The 26,590-nt window shown below is 37.1% G+C and overlaps 1 protein-coding gene, 1 long non-coding RNA gene and 1 pseudogene across 3 annotated transcripts; 2 read left to right on the forward strand and 1 right to left on the reverse strand.

The window, feature by feature from the left end:
- Positions 1-201: 201 nt before the first annotated feature.
- LOC107918721 (uncharacterized) lies at positions 202-1,427 on the reverse strand. 2 transcript variants are annotated; one of them, XR_001690213.2, is made up of 2 exons: positions 989-1,427; positions 202-843 (listed from the first exon to the last, which is right to left on the reverse strand). It is a non-coding gene; the product is annotated as an uncharacterized lncRNA (long non-coding RNA). The 2 variants fall into 2 exon arrangements; XR_005903473.1 differs by having other exon boundaries at positions 964-1,427.
- An 11,905-nt stretch (positions 1,428-13,332) lies between these two features.
- LOC107919675 (monothiol glutaredoxin-S7) lies at positions 13,333-13,857 on the forward strand. The gene has a single exon (XM_016849079.2). It carries the CDS (start codon positions 13,426-13,428, stop codon positions 13,732-13,734), a length of 309 nt encoding a protein of 102 aa, XP_016704568.1. The 5' UTR covers positions 13,333-13,425; the 3' UTR covers positions 13,735-13,857.
- An 11,811-nt stretch (positions 13,858-25,668) lies between these two features.
- On the forward strand, positions 25,669-25,769 carry LOC121208734 (uncharacterized; annotated as a pseudogene).
- The last annotated feature ends 821 nt before the right edge of the window (positions 25,770-26,590 follow it).

Below are 26,590 nucleotides of genomic sequence, written 5' to 3' on the forward strand. Positions count from 1 at the left end.
AAGGTTCGTGATCCTGTTTTTTCACAAGAATAGTGGTGTACGTGCTTTCACCTTCGACGGATTCTTTCTTTGAAGATTTTTTAGAGGTTTTTTCTTTTATTTTTTCTTTTCTTATTTTGTTTTCTTTTATCCTTAATGTGCTAGCTAACTCTGTTATTGAGTTAGCCTATTAACTGTTAGTTTGTTATTCAACCAGTTAAGTTGCTAGTAATAGCAGTTACTCATTTATTCTATAAATACTATTGCTATAATGTACAAACTCGAAATACTAGACTAAATACAAAGAATTCTTTCAATACTCAAATACATTTCATTCTATTCTTTCAATACTCAGTACAGTTTCATTCTTTCAGTACAATTTGGTATCAGTCGCCTAAGGTGCTACAGACCTGTTCTTAGTCTGCTTCTATGACCACCATAACTTCTACTGATTCTGCCTCCGTTGAGCATGGATATCCCGTGTTCACTGGTGCTAGGCTCGTCCAATCATTTTCTCGCCATGAGACTGTCAAATTGGATGACGGCACTTTTGTTCAATGGCAGTAGCATGTTCAGTTAATCACTGAAGGATACAATTTAACCAGTTTTTTGGATGGAACGTTACCTACTTTGCCACACTTTGTACAGTCTTCGGAGGGCTCGCTCGTTTCGAATCTGAATGCCTCGGCATTCGTTCAACAGGACAGGTTACTTGCTTCCTGGTTACTCTCCACAATTAATCCATCAATCATATCTTCTTTTACAGAGGCTTGAACAGCGTGTGATGTGTGGAATACCGCCACTCATCTCTTCGATGCAGTCACAGATACGAAGCTCTCTTGCCTCTGTCACGATCTTCACTCACTTAAAAAAGGTAGTCTCTCGGTCAAAGAATACATAGCGAAGATTTAAAATATAAGTGCCTTGATAAAGGCTTCCGGATCTCGGAGGCAGAGAAGGTAGAAATAATGCTTGCAGGCTTACCTCTAAAGTTCAATGCCATACTTACCTTAGTGTCATTCTCATCGTAGCCTCTGCCACTTCAATGTCTCATCGACATGTTACTCGAGTATGAGAGCCGGTAGGTTTGTGCGGTACAGGATGTGCCTCTTCATGCCAATCTTTTGGAAACCATTTCGTCACCAGCTATGGTGGGCTCTGTCCGTAGTGGTCGTTCCCCGTCTAGAGGCCACGAGAGAGGGTTTCGATCTCGTATACAATGTCAGATCTGCGAACGTTTCGGGCATTTAGCCCAAAGGTGCTTTTACCATTATAACCGTGAGTACGATGGCGCGTCGTCAGTTATTCCAGTGTCAAATCCGGCAGATCGTCATGGTCCTGGTGTGTCATTTCTGTCGCTGGTCTCTGGTCCGCTTTATGGTTCTTTCTCGGCGGAGCTGCAGGGTAATTTTTCGGGAGGTAATTTTTGGTCGTATGCTGCGCCACCTTTGTCTTGACATAATAGGGTTTCTAACCTATTTTTACAAAGTGATAATGGCCTTTACTGTGGGCCCCATGCTAGGTCAAAATTCTAATTTGGAATTGGGCATGATCTGTACTACGCACCTAAGTCTACTAATGATGGGGTTTCTAGGTCGATTAGGCTTAGTCAATTTAATGGGTCTACTAATGTTAGGTCGATTGGGCTTGGTCATTTCAATGGGCAATTGTCGTCTGGCCCAAGTCAAGAATTTGGGGGAGCTTCCTCTTCCTTTGGGCCGAAAGCTCCTCCTCGTCCAAATAGGCCAACTTCAAATTGTGTAGAGTTTGCTGCTTCTCTTGGCCATGGACGAGACCTTGGGGTTTCAGGTGGTGGTGTTTGTAATATGTCAGGGTCATCTATTCCTTGACAGACCAAACTAAGGGCTCATGTTTACACTGGGTCCGACCCCTGCATTGAGCTCCCTCGTCTACTCAGCTTGCATGCATCCAATGGTTCTGACTTCACTAGGTCTCATATTAATGCCACTCAATTTGGTTCAAACTGTGACGACACTGATTCCTATATTCCTATGCCCGTTGGAACTGCATCTTGATATCCAGATTCAGGGGCTACACATCATGTATGTCGCAATGGCTAAACTTTGCATGACTCTACACCATACTCAGGTACATCTTCTCTCTTAATGGGTGACGAGATTGCGACCAAGATCTCGTATATTGGTAATTCAGTTTTACCTACACAATCTAAATTGCTTCGTTTACCTAATATTTTGTGCATACTGAATATACGAAAGAATCTCCTGTCTGTATCTCAGTTTGCCACTAATAATAACGTGTTTTTTGAATTTCATCTGACATATAATGTGGTTAAGGACATCGTGACTTGAGAAATTTTACTAAAGGGCCATATTTGTGATGGGCTCTATCGCTTTTCTTCATCGGTTGCATCTGCTCAGTCTGTTGAAGCTCCTTCTAATACTTACATTGGACTCCAAAATAAATATGACAATGGTGCTACTTTTTCTCTATGGCACAAACGCCTTGGTCATCCCTCTACTTCTGTTGTTAAATCTGTTTTAGATAAATGTAATACTGCTTCAACTAAATTTTGCCATGATAATATTTGTACTACCTGTCAAAATGGGAATTCTCATAAATTATCTTTTCTCAATTCTACTACTGAATATAATGATCCATTTACCTTGATTGTCTTTGATCTATAAGGGCCTACATCAGTTGCATGTGGTTGTAATTGGTATTATGTATCCTTTATTGATATGTGTACTTGATTTACGTGGATTTATCTTATTCGTCAAAAGTCTCAAGCGGTAGATTGCTTTTTTCAGTTTCAGCAATTAGTCAAAACTCAGTTCGAGAAGAATATCAAACAATTTTAGAGTGATTGGAGCAGAGAATTTTGAGCTTTCACATCTGTTTTAGCAACTCAAGGGATAATTTATAGGTTATCTTGTCCGCATACCTCTGAACAAAATAGGGTGGCTAAAAGAAAACATCGGCATATTGTTGACATGGGTATCATACTTTTGGCCCAAACAAATCTTTTTATGGCATATTGGGGCTATCATTTTGCTGTGTTATTCATCTAATCAATCATCTTCCTACCTCAGTTCTGAACGAACAGACTCCATATAGGGCTCTTTATGGACAAGAACCCACATATGATCATCTACGATTATTTGAGTGTTGTTATTTTCCATAATTACGTGTATTTCTATGTCATAAGTTGGATTTTCATTCTCAACCTTGTACATTCTTGCGATATAGTCCTCAATACAAAGGATATCAATGTCTAATGTCGGATGGTAAGATCATTATTTCTCGTCATGTTGTGTTTGATGAACAAAGCTTTTTGTTTTCTTCGTCTACTATAGGGGTTAGTGTCTTCGTCTGGTCTTATGTCTTTGTTCCTCTTGTTACGATTGTCCCTTCTCTACCCATGGAGCTTTCACCCGCTCTACGACCTGCATCATCTTCACCTCCTGGTTTCTACTCCTCACCCTTTGTCTCTGATGGTCCTCGAACTGAGGTGGGCCCTAATCATTAGCCACATAGTCCTTCCTCCTTACCCAATGGTGATGGTATTCCTAGTCCTACCGTGCCTACCACTAATATTCCATCCTCTCCTCTTCTTCTATCATCCTCTTTGCCTCCGAAAAATACTCATTCGATGGTTACTCGGCCTAAGGCTTGCATTTTTAAGCCCAAGTCTTTGTCTATTGATGCTATTGAGCCTCACACAACTGAGGAAACCTTTTCTACCACAAAATGGTGTGCTACAGTCCGAGCTAAATATGATGCTCTCATTAATAATTCCAACTGAGATCTTGTTCTGTTACCACCTAATCGCAAGGCAATCGGATGTAAATAGCTTTTCAAAGTCAAGAAAAATCTTGATGGCACTATCTCCCATCGAAAGGCTTGGTTAGTCACAAAAGGATGTTCTCAAGTACTTAGGTATGGTTTCAAGGAAACGTTCAATCCGGTGGTAAAACCTACTACTATTCGAGTCATTCTGTCTATTACAGTCTCCAAAGGATGGTAGCTCCATCAAGTCGATGTGAACAATGCTTTTTTGAATGGCGATCTTGCTGATGAGGTGTTCATGCAACAACCTTCAGGGTATGGTTCGAATGGAAAACCTTTAGTCTATCGTTTGAAGACAGCTTTATATGGGCTTCATTAGGCTCTGCGTGCTTGGTTTGATAAATTGAAGTGTTTTCTCCTTTCTGTTGGTTTTGTTATATCCAAATCTGATACATCTCTGTTTGTTAGAATTACGACTAACTCCATACTCTATGAGCTTGTGCATGTGGATGATATTATCATTACCGGAAGTGTGCCTAACTATATAATTAGCTTTTTTCAGCAGTTAAATGGCTAGTTCTCACTTAAAGATATGGGTGAACTCCTCTATTTTCTAGGGATTGAGGTTACTCGTTCCTCCACAAGGTGTCTTCATCTTTGTCAGAGAAAGTACATCTACGATTTACTTGACAGGAGCTCTATGTCTCATGCAAAGAGTGTCCATACTCCAATGGTTAACTTGTCTATTCTATCCAACAATGAAGGAGATTGTCTTCATAATCCTACTGAGTACAGAAGCCTTACAGGTACTTTACAGTATGTGATCCTAACTCATCCTGATATTGCCTATGCGGTAAATCGTATATGCCAGTTCATGCATACTTCTACGACTATCCATCTAGTCGCCTTAAAACGAATCTTGTGATATTTATGTGGTACAATTGATTATGGGATTATTTTTCGTCCATATGCTCAGCTTTCTTTAGTTGGTTATGTGGATGCTAACTGGAGGCTAGATTTTGATGATCGTTTCTCTACGATGGGCTACTATGTGTATTTTGGTCACACATCTGTCTCCTGGTGTTCCAAGAAACAACAGGTAGTTTCACAGTTTACAGCTAAGACTGAATATCAGAGTTTTACTACAGCTACCAGTGACATTACCTAGTTAGTCTCGTTAGTCAAGGAGTTACAACTTTAAAGTGTCGATCCACCTATTATTTGGTGTGACAACTCTAGTGCAGTTGCCATAGCTGCTAATCCTATCTTAAATTCCAAATTCAAACATGTCGAGCTTGATTTACTTTTTATTCATGAAAAGGTAGCAGATGGCTCCGTTATTATTGGTGAGGTTCTTGCGTATGATCAGGTTGCTGACATTCTTACCAAGCCACTCTCTGTATCGTCCTTTGCTAGATTTCAGAATCTTCTTCGGGTTTTACTTGTCAAGAAGCTAGGTGAATGTTAAAAAGTATAGATAAGGACTGTACTAGCTAACTCTATTATTAAGCTAGCCTATTAGTTGTTAGTTTGTTATTCAAGCAGTTAAGTTGTTAGCAATAGCAGTTACTCATATATTCTATAAATATTATAGCTATAATGTATAAACTCAAGATACTAGACTAAATACAAAGAATTCTTTCAATACTCAATACATTTTCATTCTATTATTTTAATACTCAATACAGTTTCATTCTTTCAATACATAATACATTAACAACTCACCGTAAATGTTAACATCCTCGTATTTTTGTTCATTTTTTTGGGTTGTAAAAGGAATGTTTAATTGGGATTTTATTTTTATGGTTATTTGCTTCATTTGTTTTTTTTAATTGTTTATCAATTTTTCATGTGTTGATCCTGTTCTACTAGAATTCCTCTTGACTATTCTATTTTGTTTTCATTTAATTTTTGGTTTTTTTTCTTTATCTTTATGTTATCCATGATAAGATCTTGTGGCATTTTTCCCTTTTTCTTTTGTCTCGTTTCCTGGTTCTGGGGTGGTGCACTGCTCGCGTTGGTGTGTACTGTTAGTTTCAAGTTAGTTTACTCATGTCGCTGTATTTCCTAGATTGTGGAGTCTTTGTATCTGGGTGTCTTTGCTGGGTGGTTTTATCCTTGACGGACTGGGTTTGGCAATAGTCTTTTATGATAGCGACATATATTAATAATCTATTCGCTCGACTGACATTTACTGAGGACGAGGCTAATCAGGTGGTGGAATCAAATAAAATCTCTTTGAATTCTCAAGGACATAAAGCTTAGGCTGTTGGAAAGATTATGTCGACAAAAAAGCTTAACAGGGAAGCCATGTATAGGGTGTTAAAGTCGATTTGGTTTACTAAAGACCCAGTGAGCTTCATTTTCATGCCAAAAGGTTTCTACCCAGTTAAGTTTGGCAGCCTAGAGGATAGAACTAGAATATTTAATATGACTACTTGGTTATTTGATCAATGCCTCTTTTCTATGTTATCGTTTGTGAATAGTCCCTTGTTCGATACAAATCTACAATATTCCTTTTGAACAGATGGTTCGACAAGTGGCAGTAGACATTGGAGGCGTCTTGGAAGAATTATTGGCCATCGATTGGAGGGGTAAGGATGGTTGTTGGATTGAATACATACGAATTTACGCGAAGATTAATATTCTAAACCCTCTTAGATGTGTTGTTAAAATGATAGGTGTGGATGGGATTGAGATGCCGTATGCGGTTAAGTGCGAAAGGCTTCTCATATTTTGTTATAATTGCGGATGCATTGGACACAAAACTCAAAAATGCTCGGTCCAGGTGACTTATCAAGAGGTGAATGAGTCAAATCTTCAATTTAGAAGTTGGTTGCGGGTAAAATTAGGATAGCTGAATGCTAATAGTGGAAATTTTAACAAGAAATGTAGATACAAACAAAATCGATGATGTGAAGAAAGGGCGAGGTAGGGAAGGAGAATTATAGTTAGAATTAGAGAAATGTAAGGGTAAGATGGATGAAGAGGCCTTGGATTCTGGCTCATTAGTTAATAAAATACTGAAAAAAAGCCCCTAAAGAAGGTAGGAGTTAGGCGAGGAGTAAGCGTAAAAAAATTAAGGGGTATAGTGGTAAGAGAGATAATGAGAGCCTGGTTCATTCGGTTAGAAGAAAACTTTCAGATGATATTGATGAAAGCCCGATAAGGATTGTCTATAGAAAATTATCGGAGGAAAGTTCTCCCTTCAAGGTGGCGGTTGGCGATCAACCTTGCTTAGAGCCATGAAAATCTTTTGTTAGAACTATCGTGGAGGCGGGAACCGTGAGACAATTCGCAAGTTGTGGCAACTTCTTATTGTCAATGATCTTGATATTATTTTTTTTTGAGTGAAACCAAGCTACATGCGAATGAGTTTGAATGTATTCGGGTTCGATACAAAATGGATGGTTACTTTGTTTTAGATCCAACTAGTCGTAGAAGGGGTCTTGCCTAATTATAGAAGGATAGGGTAAGCGTGATTATTCAAAATTACTCTAATTATCATGTGGATTCTGTGGTAAAAATGGAGGGGAATGATCATATTCGCTTTACAGGCTTCTATGGTCATCCTAATCCAAATTTAAGGCATGTGTCTTGGAGCACTCTTCGGAGGGTTGGGAATCTTACGAGTGGGGATTAGGTAGCGGGGGATTTCAATGAGATTACAGATGATTCGAAAAAATTTGGTGGGAGGCATTAGCCTAGAGTGTCTATGGATAACTTTCAAGATGTTATGGATGATCTTGCTTTGATTGATGTTAAGCCCGACAAGAGGTGGTTTACATGGTCTAATAACCGTAAGGGAAATAGGGTAGTTAAGGAAAGACTCAACAGATTCTTAGTTTTGAGGTTGGGTCATACCCCTTTCTTATTCGCATAGGTGCTTCATCAAACATGCCCAGACCATGATGCCATTCTGCTTGATACTTTAGGTAGGAAACTAAAGGATGATATGAAGGATCTGAGGCTTTCTTTTTGGTTTGAGGCTTGTTAGGCTAAAGAGGATGAGGCTAAGGATTTGATCAAACATGTGAGATCAATGTAATGGGGATGTGTTGACTGGATTTGATCACATTCGCCTTCACCTTGGGAAATGGCAGTTTCGGCCGTTCAATAAAAGATAAAATTGTATGCGGAGTTTAATTGATCGAATTGATAAACTTATGGACGGACTGATTCTAGATTCTAATATTGAGAGGTTGAGAGCGTCTCGAGTGGAGTTAGGTCACCTTTATAAGGAGGATGAGCAATATTGGACTCAGAGGTCTCGAATTCAAAGACTTAATGAAGAAGACCGTAACACCCGTTTTTTTCATGTTCGAGCTTCTAGGAGAAATAAAAGGAACATGACTGAAGATTTGTTTGATTCTGAGGGTAATTGGGTTTCTGATTCTAGAAGAGTCCGTCAAGTGGCTTTGGATTACTTTCATTCTCTTTTTAAGACTAAGGCTTGTGGCAACATTGAGAGGACGTTAGGCTTAATCCCTCATTGTATCACATCTAATATAAACGGTACTTTGGATAACAGCGTGACTAATAAAGAGCTTGCCGATACTTTCAACTAGATGGATTCTCGCAAGGCCCAAGGTATTGATGGGCTCTTGGGCCTCTTCTATAAGGAAATTTGGAGGTTGGTTGGTAAGGATGTGCTCAAGCTTTGTCATGAGGTTCTGGTTGGGTGAAAAGACATCAAGGATATAAATGAAACTATTATTGTTCTCAATCCCAAAGTTAATGAACCCAAGAATATGACTCACTTCTTTCCTATCAGTCTGTGCAAGGTTATCTACAAGATGATTTCTAAGGTCTTAGCTAATAAATTAAAAAAATATTCTTTCGGTTTACATTAGCCAAAACCAGAGTGCTTTTGTGTTGGGGCGTATGATCCATGATAATTTCCTTATCTCTCACGAGCTTTTACATTACCTCTAGAATTTTAAAAATGGGCCAAATAAAGGGTTTGTGATCAAGCTCGATATAAGTAAAGCTTATAACCGTGTTGAGTGGGACTTTTTAGAGAAAGTGATGATCCGTATAGGGTTTTTTGCTTCATAAGTTACCTTAGTTATGCAATGCGTTCAATCGGTGGGATATGTTGTTAAGTGTAATACGTCCCTCACGGATGTGATTATTCCTAAGAGAAGGCTCTGTCAAGAAGATCCACTTTCTCCCTATCTTTTCTTGTTTTGTATGGAAGCGCTCTCTACAGTGCTTCTAGGGGCCATGGGAAGATTTAGGGGATCAGGGTCAGTCAGAATGGGCCTAGGATTAATCATCTTTATTTTGCAGATAATGCTCTCCTTTGATCATTGGTAAGAATAAGACGAGGGTGTTTCAACACATTATTGATCAGTTTTCTCTTAGGATAAAAGGTTGGTCTAAAAGTCTTTTATCCTATGGTAGTAAGGATATTTTCATTAAATCTGTTTTCAATCTTTACCTACTCACGCGCTTTCTATTTTTCTTGTTTTGAAGTGTACCCTTAATGAAATGACCTCGAGGATGAGGAGCTTTTGGTAGGAAAAAAAGAACAAAGATTATGGTTGGGCGATGATGGCGTTGGACTCCTTTTGTACACATAAGGGCATGGGTGGTCTTGGTTTTAGGGACTTAAGGCTCTTTAATATTGCGCTTCTTGGGAGACAGGTATGGCGGCTCATCAACAATAAGGATACCTTATATTATCGTGTCTTGTACTCCAAGTATTTTTCGGATGGGGATGTGCTTCACTCGAAGGCTGTTGATAAGCCTTCTTTCTCTTGGATGAGTATTGTGCATGCAGTTAAAGCTCTTGAGATCGGGTTTGGATGGTAAATTGGCTGTGGTATGACAGCTAGGTACGGGTTCGATCGATGGGGCTTCGAGGGTTTTGATGGTAACTCGTTGAGGACTTCTTTCAATGGCATTTAGGATAGTCGAGTGAGGGATTTATGGAGGCCTAACTCATGTGAGTGGGATGGAGATCGAATGAAGGATCTTTATGGTGAGGAGATGAGTCCTCATATTTATGAATTACCGATTGTTTAGCATGGTCTTTTAGATCAGATTGTTTGGTTTCACAATAAGCCCGGGTGCTATTCTTCAAAATACGGGTATTTATGGCTTATCCTTAAGAAGACGGGTTTTGGTCCGCATCGTTTGTTTTGGAGAACTATTTAGAAACTCTGTGCCTCAATTATTCAGAGTTTCGATCAGGTTTGCCATAGGTGTGGGAAGGGGATTAGACTATTATCCATGCTCTTTGGAACTCCTAAAGCCCGCACGGTTCTTCTTCTGGTGGGCTAAATGATTGTTTACTTGATTCCTCTTTTGAGAGTTGTATTGATTGGCTTGAGGATGCTACTCGCTTGTTGGATCTTAAGGCTTTTGAGAATCTCATTATGGTCTCATGGAATGTTTGGAATAGCCGCAACAATGCTTTGTTTCATGGAAAGGAAGAGGATGCTCGGTTGATTTGGGAGCGGGCAAGAACTTTGGACGATGATTTTAGGAATTTTAATCTATCGCATGTTGCGTTGAACCTTAGACCTCCTAGATCCCATCGGTGGGTTAAGCTCCCGATTGATATCATTAATATAAACGTAGATGCAACGATTCATGATACAATGGTTGGCATTGGGATTATTGCGCGTGACAGTGACGGTTTTGTTTTAGGTGGTCATGTGGTTTACTTGGATTATAAAATGATGTTTAGTGGGTTGAGGCAGAAGCCTTGAGAGAAGGTATAGTTTGGGTGTATGACAATAATGTTGCAAGGGCCTTTTTCGAGACCGACTGTGCAAGGTTGGTTAACCGGTTTAAATTTCCTAGGGAGGATATCTCGATTTTCGAATTTCGATTGAAGAATATTTTCAATTTATTGGATTCTTCCATCGAGTTTGAGATTGAGTGGTCACTCGCTCGAGTAATAGGGTGGTCGATGGCCTTGGTAAACTTACTATTGACAAACGTTGTACCTTTTCTTTTAATATGGAGTATCCGAGCAATATTCATAGGCTTGTTGTACTCACTGATGCTTGTTAATATTGAGGTTGTGGCTTTTGAGCCCATTTTGTTCAAAAAAAAAAAACTCTCTTAAACAATGTCTATAAAACAAGTGTAAATTATAAGAAAAATAATACTAAAAATACCCGTATAATCAACACAAAACGCTCTCCAGTAGATGCATATTTATATGCGAATAAGTTGCCTATTTATAGACGCAATATGGTAGCTTCTCTTAGCAGATTTTGTATAGATAAATTCGTCTAAGATAATGACCTCCAATAATTATCACAAGATAAAGCCTTAAAAGCCAAATAAATTTATCAATTTAATCCATAAGATAAAGGCTTAAATGATAAAAATAAGGATAGGCTTTGTTCGATAAAGCATTGCGGATCTTCAAGTTTTTACAATCAACCATATTCAGAGAATCATTTGCTTTTGGTGAACATAAACATGGAGATCAAAGTAAAAAATGTCAACACTTAACTATACTTGAATTATCCTAAAGTCATGTCCAGACTGCTATGCAAAGATTTGTATGGATATCTATTTAAAAATGAGAGTGAATAAACAGTAGCAGCTCAAGTAGTTGTTTAAACGAGGGTTAAAATATCATCAATAGATAATTATGATCTCAACAAAAACTTAAGCAACACATATCATTTATCACTAGTTAACAGAAGACGTCTTAGACAAAGAAATGACCCAAAAATTATGGCTCTTGGCCTTCCAATTGGGTCGCTATATATTATGAGACAACTGTTCCTTTATATTTAAAGTTTGTATATTATATATTATCTATATATCCTTTTTAGGTCATGTGTACCTCCAGGAAGAACATTACCTTGACATGAAAATTACTTATCATAAACAGTATATATTTGTATAAAATACATTTACTTTACATTATAATATAAACAAACAAGATTCCAAAGGAAAATAAAGTGAAGAAACTTTCCAATTCTTTTGACGACGATGATGGGATTTTTCTATATTGAGAATATATTATGTAATCTCGAGTATTCCAGAAATTAAATTAATATGTTTTTTATGAATATTTAGAAAGAAATGATGGGAGCTGATGAATTTTAATTAAAATTGAAATTTTATTTTATTTATTTTAAAATATTGTTTTTATTTTATATGAAAAATAAAAATATATTTATATATATATGCATAGAATGGATGATGTTTGGGACCTCATGACCTTAATTAGGGCATCTATCTATGTTTCCTTCACTTTCTATGTACGGCCACTTTTATTGAAAAAGAAAAAAGAAAAGAAAACTGTGTGCTAATGAAAGTGTTGATAGAGACTCAAAAATCCCTTTCACACAAAGGAAGTTTCTACATATATATTTTAGTTCAATCTCTTTAAAAATAATAAATTAAAATTTAATATATAGGAAAATTTTACTTTAACCTCCTCATATATCAAAAATATTCTACTTAATCTCTTCAAAAATAATAAAGTTACATTTTATCTATTAAATATTTTATTACTTCAGCCTTGATTTTCAATTGCTTACTGTGGAATCAATGCCATTGTAGCTGTAGCAACAAGCAGACAAACAACAAAAGAAATTAAAAGATCCCAGTTGGATATAAATCCAACTGCTTTTTCTAACTCATTAGATGCCTCCATGATAGGAAAAGCTACAATTAAATTCAAATTAACCTTAACATATGTACATTAAAGCAATATATAGTATAGATTTTAAAGTGTAAACCTTAGTGATTTACTTCAAGTTTTCCCATCAACACTTCCAGTAAATTTATAGATTTTCTAATACAAATAACCCCCCTAAAAAAATTGTAAAATTCTTTGAGTTGTTTGATCCAAATTTATATACTGAATTTTAAAGATTTATGAGGAATTAAAATATGAGGACACAATTGGAGGTAAAACTATTATAAAAGATCATGTTCTAAGTGTCAAATTGCATTTTGGCTCATTTACTCAAAAAATAAATAAATTAGACCATATATGTTAGATTAAAGAGCAAACGGATCATTCTATTAAAAATTCCATCTATTTTTAATATTAACAACTGGTCCTTATACATCAATATGACATGAGGTACATGTGATACACCACATGTTAGTCGTTAATTATTTTGTCTGCTACGCTAGTTTTTAACAATATAAATGGATGAAAGTTTTAATAGAAATGACCGATTTGCTCTTTGCTCTAATGTATAATGATTAATTTACTCATTTCTTAAATAAAATAGGTAAAACGTAATCTAACTTTTAGTACATAAACTTTCATGATACTTTCACCTACAATTTAGTATGAGATGGTAATCCAAAATATTAATGTGTTGCTACAAAGAGAATAACGTTTCACCGTACAAAGGAGACGTATTCCGTATATAAAGAAAGATTCGTGATGGTGCTCTTTCATTTTTCCCATTGCAATGGTGAAAGCTTGTGATCACTTTCATTTATGATATAATCGAACAATTCTTTCATTTTTCTTTCTGCCCTTTCATTTTCCATCAAAAACGAACTTTTTTCTTTCCAACCAAAGGCCACGTTCCTCACAAAATCCTATATAAAACCAGTGCCCCTTGAGCATTCAATGCACATCACAACCTCAACAAACAACCTCATATATAGTAACCCTAGCTATCATTTCTTCTACTCTTCCTAGCTATCTTTTGGCATTATTTTCCACATTATCAAATGGAGAGAGTGACAAAGCTGGCATCTGAGAAGTCGGTGGTAATCTTCAGCAAGAGTTCGTGTTGCATGTCCCACACCATCAAAACCCTTTTCTACGACCTCGGGGTTTACCCTGCAGTTCACGAGCTCGATGACATCCCTCGAGGATGCGAAATCGAACAGACACTCCTAAGGCTCGGTTGTAATCCTTCCGTTCCGGCTGTCTTCATTGGTGGTGAACTTGTTGGTGGAGCTAACAAGATCATGAGTCTTCATCTTAATCGGTCCTTAATCCCAATGCTTAGACAAGTGGGAGCCCTTTGGGTTTAATCTCAAAATTAAATTAACCACTAACATGCATGCTAAGGCACTAATAAAGATGTGATTATAATATAATATATGTAGCCATGAGAATATAGATTTCAGGTCTATTTAACGGTACAATGTATAGAGTACTGCTTTATATGATCTTACTAATTGACGAGTCTTCGTATGTTATCTTTTTGTAATGTGCTAATTATGTTTTTGGAGTATTATATAAAAGTGACGAGTTACATTAACAATGATTTGGAGTCCTTGAACAAGACCTTGTCAGGTTTAGGATGTCCCAACCTATCAAAAAATGATCACGCACTCTCATGCAAAAGAACAGCTCACGAGAAGCTTAAAGAATGAAGGACAAGCGCAATTATAAAAGAAAGGGTATAATTGTCTTTTAAGGATTCATTCTACCACTATATCACTATGATATTTCTCTTGTGGCTCTTATCTTTTTCTTTACCTTTGCTGGCTTAAGTATGGGAGAGCTTCTAAAGCATGAACTCCGCCATCCAATAGTTCATCTTGTATTTGCAAACCTTAGGCCATTCAAGCGCAGCCCAATTTAAATAAATTTACTAATTTCAAGCGTAGCCAGCTTTTAAAATCTTTGTTCTCATAACTTATTTAAACATTTTACTTTTAACTGCATGTTGGAGTTGCCAAAAATGCATGGCTCAAACAAACCCAACAAGCAGCAAATCAAAGAGAAAGTCCAATCATATATCCTTTTTTATATACTGAAGGATAGCTTGATTCCCCAAAGTTTTTATCCATTTGTATCACCAGAACTGACCTCTAAAAGCCAACAAATGCAATCTATGGAAAAATATAGTTAAATTATAGCCACTTTAAAATCATGGTATCCGTACCATATATCAATCACTAAGAATCAAACATCATTTCCATTAGATTTTGCAATATTCTAAAAAAGATGTCAAAGAATAAAAAATAGTTCCAAGAGCCCATAACCAACCTCATGAAAATATTTGTGGAATAAATTAACATGATTAAAGAACAAAGCATGTGAAAGTTATGCATAATCCTAAAGGATATTATATATACATATTGTCGGGGCAAATGAAAGGTGTCAAACAAATTTGGGAGAATAATTTTTTTTTCTTTTTTTATAATAGAAAATAAAAAATAGAGCAGCAATTTGTACTAGGCCTTGCGTAGAAAATTTTGCATATTACTTTTGTTTGGTTCATTCAAATGAAATAAAGATATAATAGATATAAAGACGTTTGGTTTATTGAATAGAAGACAATAATAATGTTATATACAAGTCAGACTCAAACTTCGGATATTAATTTCATAAGAATTTAATTTTGCTATTAAGATAAATACATGTAAATTTTTATTTTAAAAAATTATTTATTAGTGATAATTATATTTGGATTTTTAACAATTTTATATAAATACATGTTAAATATTTAAATTTAAATTTAAATTTAATATTAATATTTATTTTTTATGGATTTTTTATTTTTATATTTAATCAACTTTTTTCATTATAACATTCTAAATAATGGTAAATAATTTTATTTTTTTATTTTGTTTATATGTATTTGAATATAACATTAATTTTAAGATCAACTTGAGATCCGGGTACTATCAGTTGAAAGTGAAGGAACCCAATGTGCCCAATACTAGATTCAGGACTCGGTACGGCCATTACAAGTTCCTGGTTATGCCTTTCGATCTTACAAATGCTCCGGCGGTGTTTATGGGTTTAATGAATCGAGTGTTTCAGCCATTCTTCTATCAATTTTTCATGGTGTTCATTAATGACATTTTGGTTTATTCTAAGACTGAGTCTGAGCATGATAAGCATTTAAGGGTGGTTCTGTAAATTCTCCTTGAAAAGAAACTCTTTGCCAAGCTGGGTAAGTGTGAATTTTGGCTAAAAGATGTGAATTTTTTGGGTATATGGTATCTGGTAAGGGTATCCATATGAATCCAAAAAAGATTGAGGCGATTCTGGAATGGAAGAAGCATAAGAATGTTTCAAAGATTCAAAGCTTCCTAGGTTTGGTAGGGTATTATCGGAGATTTATTAAGTGTTTCTCTTTGATAGATGCTCCCTTGACTAAGATATTGAGGAAGAATACACCTTTTAAGTGGTCAAATGAGCAGTAAGCTAGCTTTGAGTAGCTGAAATCCGAGTTGACTCAAGCTCCAGTTTTGATTCAGTTGGAATCTAGAAGGACTACATTGTGTATAGTGATGCATCCCATATTGGTCTAGATTGTGTGTTGATGCAAGAGGGTAAGGTGGTAGATCATGCTTCAAGGTAACTTAAGCCACATCAGAGCAATTATCCGACTTATAATTTGGAGTTGGCGGCTGTAGTGTTCACTTTGAAAATTTGGAGGCATTACCTTTATGGTGAGAAGTGTACTATCTATATGGATCATAGGAGTCTCAAATATCTCCTCACCTAAAAGGAGTTAAACTTGAGACAGCAGAGATGGATTGAGTTGTTGAAAGATTATGACTGCACTATTGAATATCATCCTGGTAAAGCCAATGTTGTGGTCGATGCTCTAAGTAGAAGATTGATGATTGAGCTTAAGACTATGTTTGCAAGACTGAGTCTGTATAAGGATGGTAGAGTTTTGGTTGAGTCGCAAGTTAAGCCTAATTGGGTTAGTGATATTAAACTTAAGCAACCTTTGGATGAAAATTTGATGCCTCGGTTTAAACAGATTAAAAAAGGTAAGACTGAAGATTCCGGGTTGAATTCTGAGGGTATCCTGTGTTTCAGAGGTGGGTACTATATGCCTAATGATTTGGATTTGAAACAGTCCATCCTACGAGAAGCGCATAGTAGCCCTTGCGCTATGCATCCTAGGGTAATAAAATGTACCAAGACTTGAAGGAGTTGTATTGGTGGCCTAGACTAAAACAAGAGGTAACTGGTTTTGTTTCTAAGTGCTTAACTTGCCAGCAAGTAAAGGCTGAGCATCAGTTTCCTTAGGAGCTGTTGCAACCAATTAGAATTTCGTAATGGAAATAGAAGAGAGTCACTATGGACTTTGTTAGTGGGTTGCCCTTGACACCTACTAAGAAGGACTCGGTATGGGTTATTGTTGATAGATTAACCAAGTCGGCTCACTTTCTACCCGTTCACACTGATTATTCCCTACAGAAACTAGGTAAGCTTTATATTTTCAAAATAGTAAGATTGCATGAGGTCCTATGTCGATTATTTCAAATAAAAATTTGCGTTTCACATCTCGATTCTAAAAGAAGCTTTATGAGGCATTAGGAACTAGGTTGGATTTCAGAATGAAATTCCATCCGCAAACAGATGGTTAATTCGTGTGAATTATCCAGATTTTTGAGGATATGTTAAGGGGTTGTGTGATCGAGTTTCGGGGTACTTGGGCAGAGCATCTATCATTAGTTGAATTCGCCTACAATAATAGTTTTCAATCTAGTATATAGATGGCACCTTACGAGGCTTTGCATGGTCATAAGTGTCTTACTCTTTTATGCTGGACTGAGTTGGGCTGGAGGAAGGTTTTGGTTCTAGAATTAGTTCAAGAGACTGAGGGTACTATCAGACTGATTTAGGATAGACTGAAAGCTATTCGGTAAAAAGAAATTGAGTTTAGTGTCAGCGATCGGGTTTTTCTAAAGGTATCTCTATGGAAAAAAGTATTAAGGTTTGGGAGAAAAAGCAAGTTGAGCCCTAGGATTATTAGACCGTATTGGATACTTAAGGGAATTGGACTGCCGGCCTATTAGCTTGAGTTGTCACCAGAATTAGATCGCATTCATGATGTGTTTCATGTGTCAATGTCAAGATGGTATCGATCAGACCCTTATTTCATTATCCCGATTGAGGAGATTGAGGTTAGATTGGATATGTCCTTTGAGGAGAGCCAATGCAGATTTTGGACAGAGAAGTAAAGATTCTTAGATGAAAACAAATTCCACAGGTTAAAGTTCTTTGGCGAAACCATGGCATCGAGGAAGCCACTTGGGAGCTAGAGGACTTGATCCATTAGCAGTATTTTAATCTGTTCGTATTAGGTAAGTTTCGAGGTCGAAATTTCTTTTAAAAGAAGAAGAGTTGTCAAATTTCTTGTTGATTAAATTGTAGTAATATGACAAGATTGAGTTTGTTGGTTCAGTGGTAAAACCTTAGCATTTCCATTGGTCCTAAGTCTGATTCCCCTCATCAGTTAATTTTACTTTTTTGCCAAATTTTTGTTTATAAAACCAAGGTGTCACCTATACTAATTAACCTAGGTATAAATAACAATTTTATTTTCTTTTTGTCAATCACTTATTGTTTTTCTTTCTTCCTCCCATTTTTTTCTAATTTATCCTTTTTTTTCACTATTCTTACCTCCTAAACTTTAAATTTTCCCTCTCTTGTGCCGCCATTTATTATTTTTCTTACCTTTGCTCATTATTTTCGACATCACGAATTTAATAGAGTAGAGTAAGTGCTTATATTGTCAAATCTTCATCGTTTTTTATATTAATTAATGTTGTGATTGATACGTGATATTCATGACAGGTTTTAAAGATTTATGAATGAATCGCTCTTGAGACTAACTTATTATCACGATTAAGGCAAGTGTACCTATCGAACAGTAGTATAGTTCAGCAAGACCGGATTGTCGAACCCAAAGGAACTACGAGTACTAGTATTTACTTCCTTTTTATTATCTAGCCTAAAAATTAAGAGGTTTGATTGTCTAAAATAATTATTAACTAAGAATGCACAAAAAAAAAATTTGGGAAAATACTTTTGGGAAAATTCGATTGATTAAGACAATACCTAAGGAAAAATCCACCTAGACTTCACTTGTTATTTGACTCTGAATCAGACGATTTATTCATTTGACTTGATCCGTTAAAATCCTTAAGTTATATTATTATCTCTCTCGAGACTAATAACGTCTAACCCTAGGTTGAATAATTGAAATCTCTTTCTACTTAACTCCCTAGAATTGCATTAACTCGATCTATAAATTCCCTTATTAGGTTTCACCCTAATCCGGCAAAATCTTATCACCTTATCTCTAGGCGTGCAATCAACTCCGCTTAATTATGACAAATTTACTCTTAAACAAGGTCTATTCCTCCTATGAATAAGAGCTTAACTTGAATCAATATCCTGGAATATCAAAACAAGAATTAAGAACACAAAATTAAGAACAAGTCAAATATTTATCATACAATTCAGATAATAATAACAAGATCCGTCTGAGGTTTCATTCCCCTTAGGTATGTAGAGGGTTTAGTTCATACTTATGAAAGAAAACATCTCAAAAGCCTAAAGATAACAAAACATAAGAATACCCAAAACTCTTGAAGGAACTTGAAGGGAGATCTTCAGTCTTGATGATGAATCTGGCTTCTAAGATGGATCAATCTGCTTTCCTTGAGTAATTCCTTGCTTCCTACTCTGCGTCCCCCTTCTAAGTGCCTCCTCAGGTGTTTAAATAGGCTTTAGAATACCTAAGAGCCCCCAAAATTGGCCTTTTCTGAATAGGGTTATACTTGGGTTAGGCAGGGCACGCCCGTGTGACACACCTGTGTGACACGCCCGTGTACGATTACTCTAGCCCGTGGTCAAGGCTGTTGAACAGGCACGGGTGTGTAGTATATCCGTGTAAGTTGTGCTTCAATTCTACCAAAGGGACACGGCCGTGTGACACGCCCGTGTGAGAAAGTCCAGGCCATGTTGATTTCTCACGTACGTCCATTTTCTCTGTTTTCTGCCCATTTCTCGCTCTTTTTACTCTCCTATGCTCTCCTAAGTATAAAACATGAAATTAAAGGATTAAGAACATCGAATTCACCAAATTTAAGGAGAAACCATTCATAAATAGGCTAAGCATAGGATAAAAATATGTATAAATTACGGTTTATCAAATACCCCCACACTTAAGCATTTGCTTGTCCTCAAGCAAAAATCCTCAACTCATAATCAAAATAAATTCTTCTCAATTTATAATCCCTATCAATAATATCTCAAAATAATCCATAAGTACTCATACATTAAAAATTCAACTAAAAGTACATCAAAGTTTCAAACATTCCAAGTTGAGCATTTTATCAAGAAAACATAGGTGTCTCCCCTCATCTAAGTGATTACCTTTGATCAAAATATCACAGAGTTTAACATCCTTACTAAAGATTCACTCAAATCACTCAAGGTGTTTAAGGACATCAATAAAAGCACTCATTAGTCAATATGAAAAGTTATTACCATAGGCTTGCTTGAAAATCAAATCTCCACCACTATATATTGAGCTGATACATCAATCAAAAAGGTCTTTTAGAGGGTTGTAACGTGGCTTTGGTTAGAGGTATAATCACAAGCTGAAAGAATATGTTAGAATCGAGATTGAATTGAAAAATTACCTAGCTCGAAAAATAACTAGTCATCAGTTGAATACAAGTGAGCTTCTTCTTAGAATATGGAATTAACACTCAGGCTCAAAAATGACGAATTACTACTAATATGTATGTAAGTATTTTTTTAAGAACAAGTCAAATATTTAGAAGAACAAAACATAACTAAGAAATTTGTTCAAATCAAACCTCGAAAAAAATAGAGATCAAATTAGGGGATTTCAACAATAATGGGTTATAGGTTAATATTGAGGGTAAATCAATTAATGGCTTTGTTAGGCTCAAAAGGGGTTCACTAAGGGTTAATTATGGAGGTAGGATTTTGTGGAGTGAGTGGGTTAAACCTAAGTGCCTTTATCATCTTGACATATCAAATCAAATGGTGTGGTCCTGACATGCATAATCAAACAAGTTCTAGAATAACAAATCAAAACTGACGCACTCATGATGAAAATGAGCATGAAAGGAATAAAATATGCTCTAAAGCTCAAGATCTCACAAAAATTATGGCTTTTTGATGTTCAAACTTGTGAATTTCAACTTAAGATAAAACCTAAACTTAGGGAAACAACCTAAAAGATTTTAATTCTTCAAAAATCAACTTATTATGCTTGATTCCCTAATGTCTTAAAGTTTAAACAATCAATGCATAAATACTTATGTTTTAATTCAAGACATATCAATAAAAATCATAAATTAATCAAAATTCATTCTAATAGTGATATGAGTGATTCACGTGAGAATAAGACAAAATTCAGGGATTTCTAATGATGATATAAAAGACCCCCCACATTAAGATGTACGTTGCTCTCAATGTACAAAGAAAGATATATTGACAAAGATAGATTTTAATCATAAGATAGGGAGAGAAGTGAAACTTCCTGAACGATGAATGAACTCCTTGAATTAGAGTCATGGAGAATAAACGGCCAAAGCAATGATGAGGGTGGAGGAGGATACTCCGGTGGTGGTAGAGGTTGGGTTCCACAAATGCTGTGCCAAAAGAATATTATATCTCATGTTGGCTATGGTTGTGGTCGAGCAGGGTATGGCAGTCGTAGAGAACCTTTCCCAATGGAGTTCCAAGTTCCTAAGTAATAGTGAGTTTTGGAGCTCTTTATAACTGTGATAGAATTAGGAACTTTTTAAGAAATATATAAAAAAGAATAATTACTCGTAATGAAATAGCCGAAATTAAAAATTGTAAAATAATAATTATAAAACCTAATAAAAATAAGCTTAAAGAAAAATAAAAAGCAGTCTTAAAATAGAATAAAAGTAACAACATAAAATAATAAATAAAAGTTTTTAAACATCTTCATCGCTAGATGGTTCGCGAGGTGGAGGTGGCGATGAGATGTGAAAGTGCTGACAAATCTGTTGTAGAGTAGAATCAATGTTATAAAAGCTCTGAAAACACTGCTGCTCGAATCGAGTAAGACGCTTAGAGATGTCAGCGTATGAAGCCGCCGCATGAACTGGACGAGAAGGGGTAGTGACTGAGACGGTGGGTCCTCATGACGTAGAGGGACATCATCAATAATGTCCTCTAGATCCTTCTACTTGGTGGACTGGACGAGGAGGTATTGAGGAGGGTGGTGCCACATCATTTCTCGATCATCCTCATACTTAGCATGCTCGAGATACCCTATGGGGACATCTGGCCGATGAGAGTGAGGGAGGATGATTGGGCTGCTGTGTTGAAGAGCCCGAAGTGCCGAGCCAGTCGAGTCACATAAGGCCCGATAGAGATGACCCCTCTCCTATGCCGCTCCGTCTGGTGGTAAATGGCGAGGGCAATAAAGTATGCGAGGTCAATGATGTACCCATTTGCCATACTCCATAAGAAATAGGCATCATGGGTGGTGACGACGCCGGTGCTCTCTCGTCTCCCTGTCAGAGTGTGAGCCAAGATGGCTTGTAGATACCTCAAGGATGGAGGGAGAGTCGATGCTTTGGAGTGGCTAGGGTCGTAGGTGGCCGAGGTAGGGACGAGGTCCCTCCAGCATTTTGAGGGAGAGTAGTGGATGTGGTGGTAGAGGGTGTTGAGTTCATTATCATCCATGAATTCCTCCGTGTATAGCCCTAGTGTAATCCCGAACTCAGGTACGCTCAACTGGCCTACTAGACTACCAAGGCGGAACTGAACCGTTCTAGGATCATCGAAGTTTGTCATGACGGTCTGAAGATAGAACGTCGAGCAGAGTTCCAATGTAAACTCGAGATACGTCGGCTCGACGATCTCAAAGAAGAGCCCCCATGGGTCAGTCGTAAGGAGGGCTAGAACTGCGTCAGCCAATTGAATCTGTTCAAGTGCGGCCCAGTTAATGCAGTGGCTCACACCTAGGGGTCGGGCCCGTAATATCTGATATAATTCCTTCTAGGGTCCCAAGAGAACCTAGAGGAACGGGTGCCTAATCTCCGTGGTAGGACTCGAGGATGACGCTACTCCTTTCCTCTTCTTCAAGGAGGGAACAGCGGTCTTCTTACCATGTGAGGACGACATTGTACCTGCATTGAAAAATCTAAGTTCAACCAATATGCCCCAAGACTAGTATGGAAAATTAAGGCTAAATATGAATATTTTATGAGATTTACGTACGAGATGATATAAACTAAAACCACTAAATATATCAAGTTAGAGGATTATGGAAATAATGAACGAATGCATGTGGGTAAGTATAAATTTCATGGAAACAAGGAAAAATGAAAGAGTATAGCATAATGTAGTAACTAAAATGATAAAAAAAATATTAAACAAGCATGAGTATTTTAATATTCTAACTATGAATATTAATTCAAAATAGTTCAATATAGCAGAGGAATCATGAAATAAGCAACATATTTAAAGAAAATAGAGAGAAAAGAGTAAACAAACGCAAAAAAAAAGAGCTTGAGGTGTCGGAATCGGTGTTGCAGGCAGCGCACGAGCGTGGGGGGTAGCGCGTGTGAAGTTGCACTGGCTAGGGTTAGGGTTTTTTAGGGAGGGAGATGATGAATAGTGATGGGTTTATATAGATTTTGGAGAACACAGCCGTGGGACACGCCCGTGTGGCCTAATTTTTGCTCGTGTGTTTCACGAATTTTGAATTTGGGCGCGTCTGACATTTGGACCAATCTCGTGTTCTTTGGGTGTGTGGGTGCACACGGCCGTGTCTTACTTCATTCGCTTCTCCCACGCCCGTATACATAGGTCAACGCTCGTGTTTGTTTTGACAGTGTTGACCACGGGTGGATGGCACAGGTGTATCGCACGCCCGTGTTACATTCTCAGTTTCAACCAAGGTTTCGAGGCACGAGCGTGTCTCACGCCCGTGTTGTTTTGGCAGTTTCGCTCACGGCCATGTCGCACGGTCGTGCAACTTATCGCATCTCGTTTTGGGGAAAAAATCTTGCCCTGTTTTCACAAGGCCTAATGCATGCCCATGTGCCTATCCGTGTGTCTTTTGAAAGTCTGCGTTCCATGATTCAGTTAGTATGTTAGATGTTAAAAACTAAAATTTTAAAGAAATTAACACTGTTAGAGCTCGGGTTGCCTCTTGAGAAGCACTTATTTATAGTCTAAGCTCGACTTACCTCCTTCTGTATGGTCAAGGTGGTGCGAGGAGTTTACACTCCTCATCCCTGCTATCAACTTTATCAACATAAGGTTTAAGGCGGGTATTGTTTACCTTAAATATGTTGAATTTGGGATGAATTACCTCAACTGTACCATATGGGAAAATACTGAGTACCGTAAGAGGAATTTCTTCATTAGGTTCAGGAGTGGCAATGCGAGGATCTACTGCATCTAGTAGTACTTTCTCTCCAACCTTAAGTTGATTTGGTGAGGTATTGAGCTTGTCCTAGCTCGGTTTCAGTTTATCGGGTGTTCTCGATTTCTGTGTCCGCCATTCATCTAGCTCCTCGATTTGTAACCTTCGTTCTTCATAGATAGGTCCTTTTTTGTCGTTTGAACATGGCTAATATGTATTCTTCGAAACTGTTTCCTGCATAGAGGGTGTCACCACATGATCAATACTAGTAGAATGATTTAAACAACCACCTTTAATTTTTGATGTGCTACTCGAATTACGAGCTTGAAGGGTGATTGTTTCGTCTCCCACACGGAGTGTGAGTTCACCTGTACCAACATCAATAATGGTTCTAGCAGTCGCTAAAAAGGGTCATCCTAAAATTAAAGGTGCGTTACTATCCTCTTCCATGTCTAGAACAACAAAGTCTACTGGGTATATAAATTTATTGATCTTAACAAGAACATCTTCAATGATACCCCTAGGAAATCTAATGGTTTTATTAGCCAATTGAATACTCATCCTAGTTTGTTTGGGTTTCCCAAGACCTAGCTGTTTAAACATTTTATAAGGCATAACATTAATGCTTGCCCCTAAGTCAGCCAATGCATGATGAACATCTAAACTATCAATTAAACAAGGAATCGTAAAACTCCCTGGATCCTTTAATTTGTTGGGTAGCTTATTCTGTAATATGGCTAAGCAAACTGCATTCAACTCTACATGCGTCACCTCATCCAACTTTCATTTATTTGTTAAAAACTCCTTTAAAAACTTGACTGCGTTTGGCATCTGCGAAAGAGCTTCAATAAACGGTAAGTTAATATGTAGTTTTTTTAAAAGTTTAAGGAATTTACCAAATTGTTCATTTGATCAGTCTTTTCTTGTCGCATTAGGGTATGGCACACGAGGTTTATATTCTATACTCATCGGCTTTGGGTCATTTTGGCCTAACTCATTCTTAGCTTTGATTACCACCGTTTCTAGCCTTGGTTTTGCAACTAACCTTTCCTCATCTTGAATGGCAATTGCGTTGAGTTGCTCCCTTGGGTTAGATTCAATGTTGCTTGGTAGGCTTCCTGGTGGTCTTTCAGATATCAATTTAGAGAGTTGACCTATCTGAGTTTCGAGTCATTGGATTGACGCTTGTTGATTTTTAAGTGCTGTCTCGATATTCTGAAAATGAGTTTCTAACACTAAGATGAATATTGTTAGCATCTCTTCAAGGTTTGGCTTTTTCTCTTGTTGGTAGGGTGCTTGTTGGAAGCTTGGAGGTGGTGGTTTCTGTTTCCCTTGGCCTCCCCATGAAAAATTTGGGTGGTTCCTCGAACCTGCATTGTAAGTATTGCTATAAGAATTGTTTTGAGATCGAGGATTGTTACCCATGTAATTTAACTGCTCGTTCTCCATGTTATGGCCATAAGGTGGATATTCTGAACTGCTTGATCCACCTCCACTTGCTTTGTACTGCATTACTGGGTGAACCTGTGAAGAACTAAGAAAACCATCAATTTTCTTATTCAAGAGTTCTACCTAATTAGAGAGCATGGTGACCAAATCGACATTATAAACGCCTGCTATTTTTGTTGGCTTTGTCCTCATGACTTGCCACTAATAGTTATTTCGTGACATCTCCTCTATAAATTCATAGGCATCTTCAGGTGTCTTATTATTGATGGTTCCTCCAGCAGCTGCGTCAACCATCTGCCGAGTCGAAGGATTTAGGCCGTTATGAAAGGTTTGAACCTGTAACCAGAGTGGTGACCCAAAGTGAGGGCATCTTCTCAAGAGGTCCTTGTATCTCTCCCATGTATCGTAGAGTGTTTCTAAACCCATCTGCACAAAAGAAGAGATATCATTAGGTAATTTGGCTATTTTAGCCGGCGAGAAATATTTTAATAAAAACTTTTTGGTCATTTGTTCCCAAGTAGTGATTGATCATCGTGGCAACGAGTTCAACCACTGTTTAGCCTTATTCCTCAATGAAAAGGGAAACAACCGAAGGCAAATGGCGTCATCAGAAATGCCATTGATTTTAAAAGTGTCGCAAAACTCTAAGAAATTTGCCAAGTGAGCATTGGGATCCTCGTCCTGCAAACCATCAAACTGAACAAATTGCTGTATCATTTGAATTGTGTTAGGTTTCAGTTCAAAATTATTTGCAGCTATAGCAGGTCTAACTATACTCGATTCAGTTCCTGTTAAAAAAGGTTTAGCATAATCATACATAGTGCACGAAGCAGGATTCTGATTAACAGTAATCGCAGGAGGTAGCGAAATTTTTTGGTTTTCAGCCATCTCCTCGGTTGTGGTTGAAGTATCGTCCTCTTGCTCTTCCTCTGTGTATCGTAAGCTTCGCCTTATTTCTCTTTGGTTTCTGCGAACTGAACGATCAAGCTCATCATCAAACAGTAACGGTTCTGACAGGTTTCTTCTGGTCATAAACTAGAAAAACCTGTCAGAAGAAAATAAATGAAGAATTAGAAAATAAAATAAAAATTTAAATTGCAATAAAAGTAAAATGGCTAAAGTAATAAAAATCGAGTGTTCCTAATATCCTAGTTCCTCAGCAACGGTGCCAAAAACTTGATACATGATATTCATGACAGGTTTTAAAGATTTATGAATGAATCGTTCTTGAGACTAACTTATTATCACGATTAAGGCAAGTGTACCTATCGAACAGTAGT

The sequence above is a fragment of the Gossypium hirsutum genome, chromosome A10 (genome assembly GCF_007990345.1).
Source record: "Gossypium hirsutum isolate 1008001.06 chromosome A10, Gossypium_hirsutum_v2.1, whole genome shotgun sequence".
Lineage (NCBI taxonomy): Eukaryota > Viridiplantae > Streptophyta > Magnoliopsida > Malvales > Malvaceae > Gossypium > Gossypium hirsutum.

What these genes read in the sequence shown, in the direction of transcription:
- LOC107919675 (XM_016849079.2), top strand. Translation starts at nt 13,426, where the DNA reads ATGGAGAGAGTGACAAAGCTGGCATCTGAGAAGTCGGTGGTAATCTTC.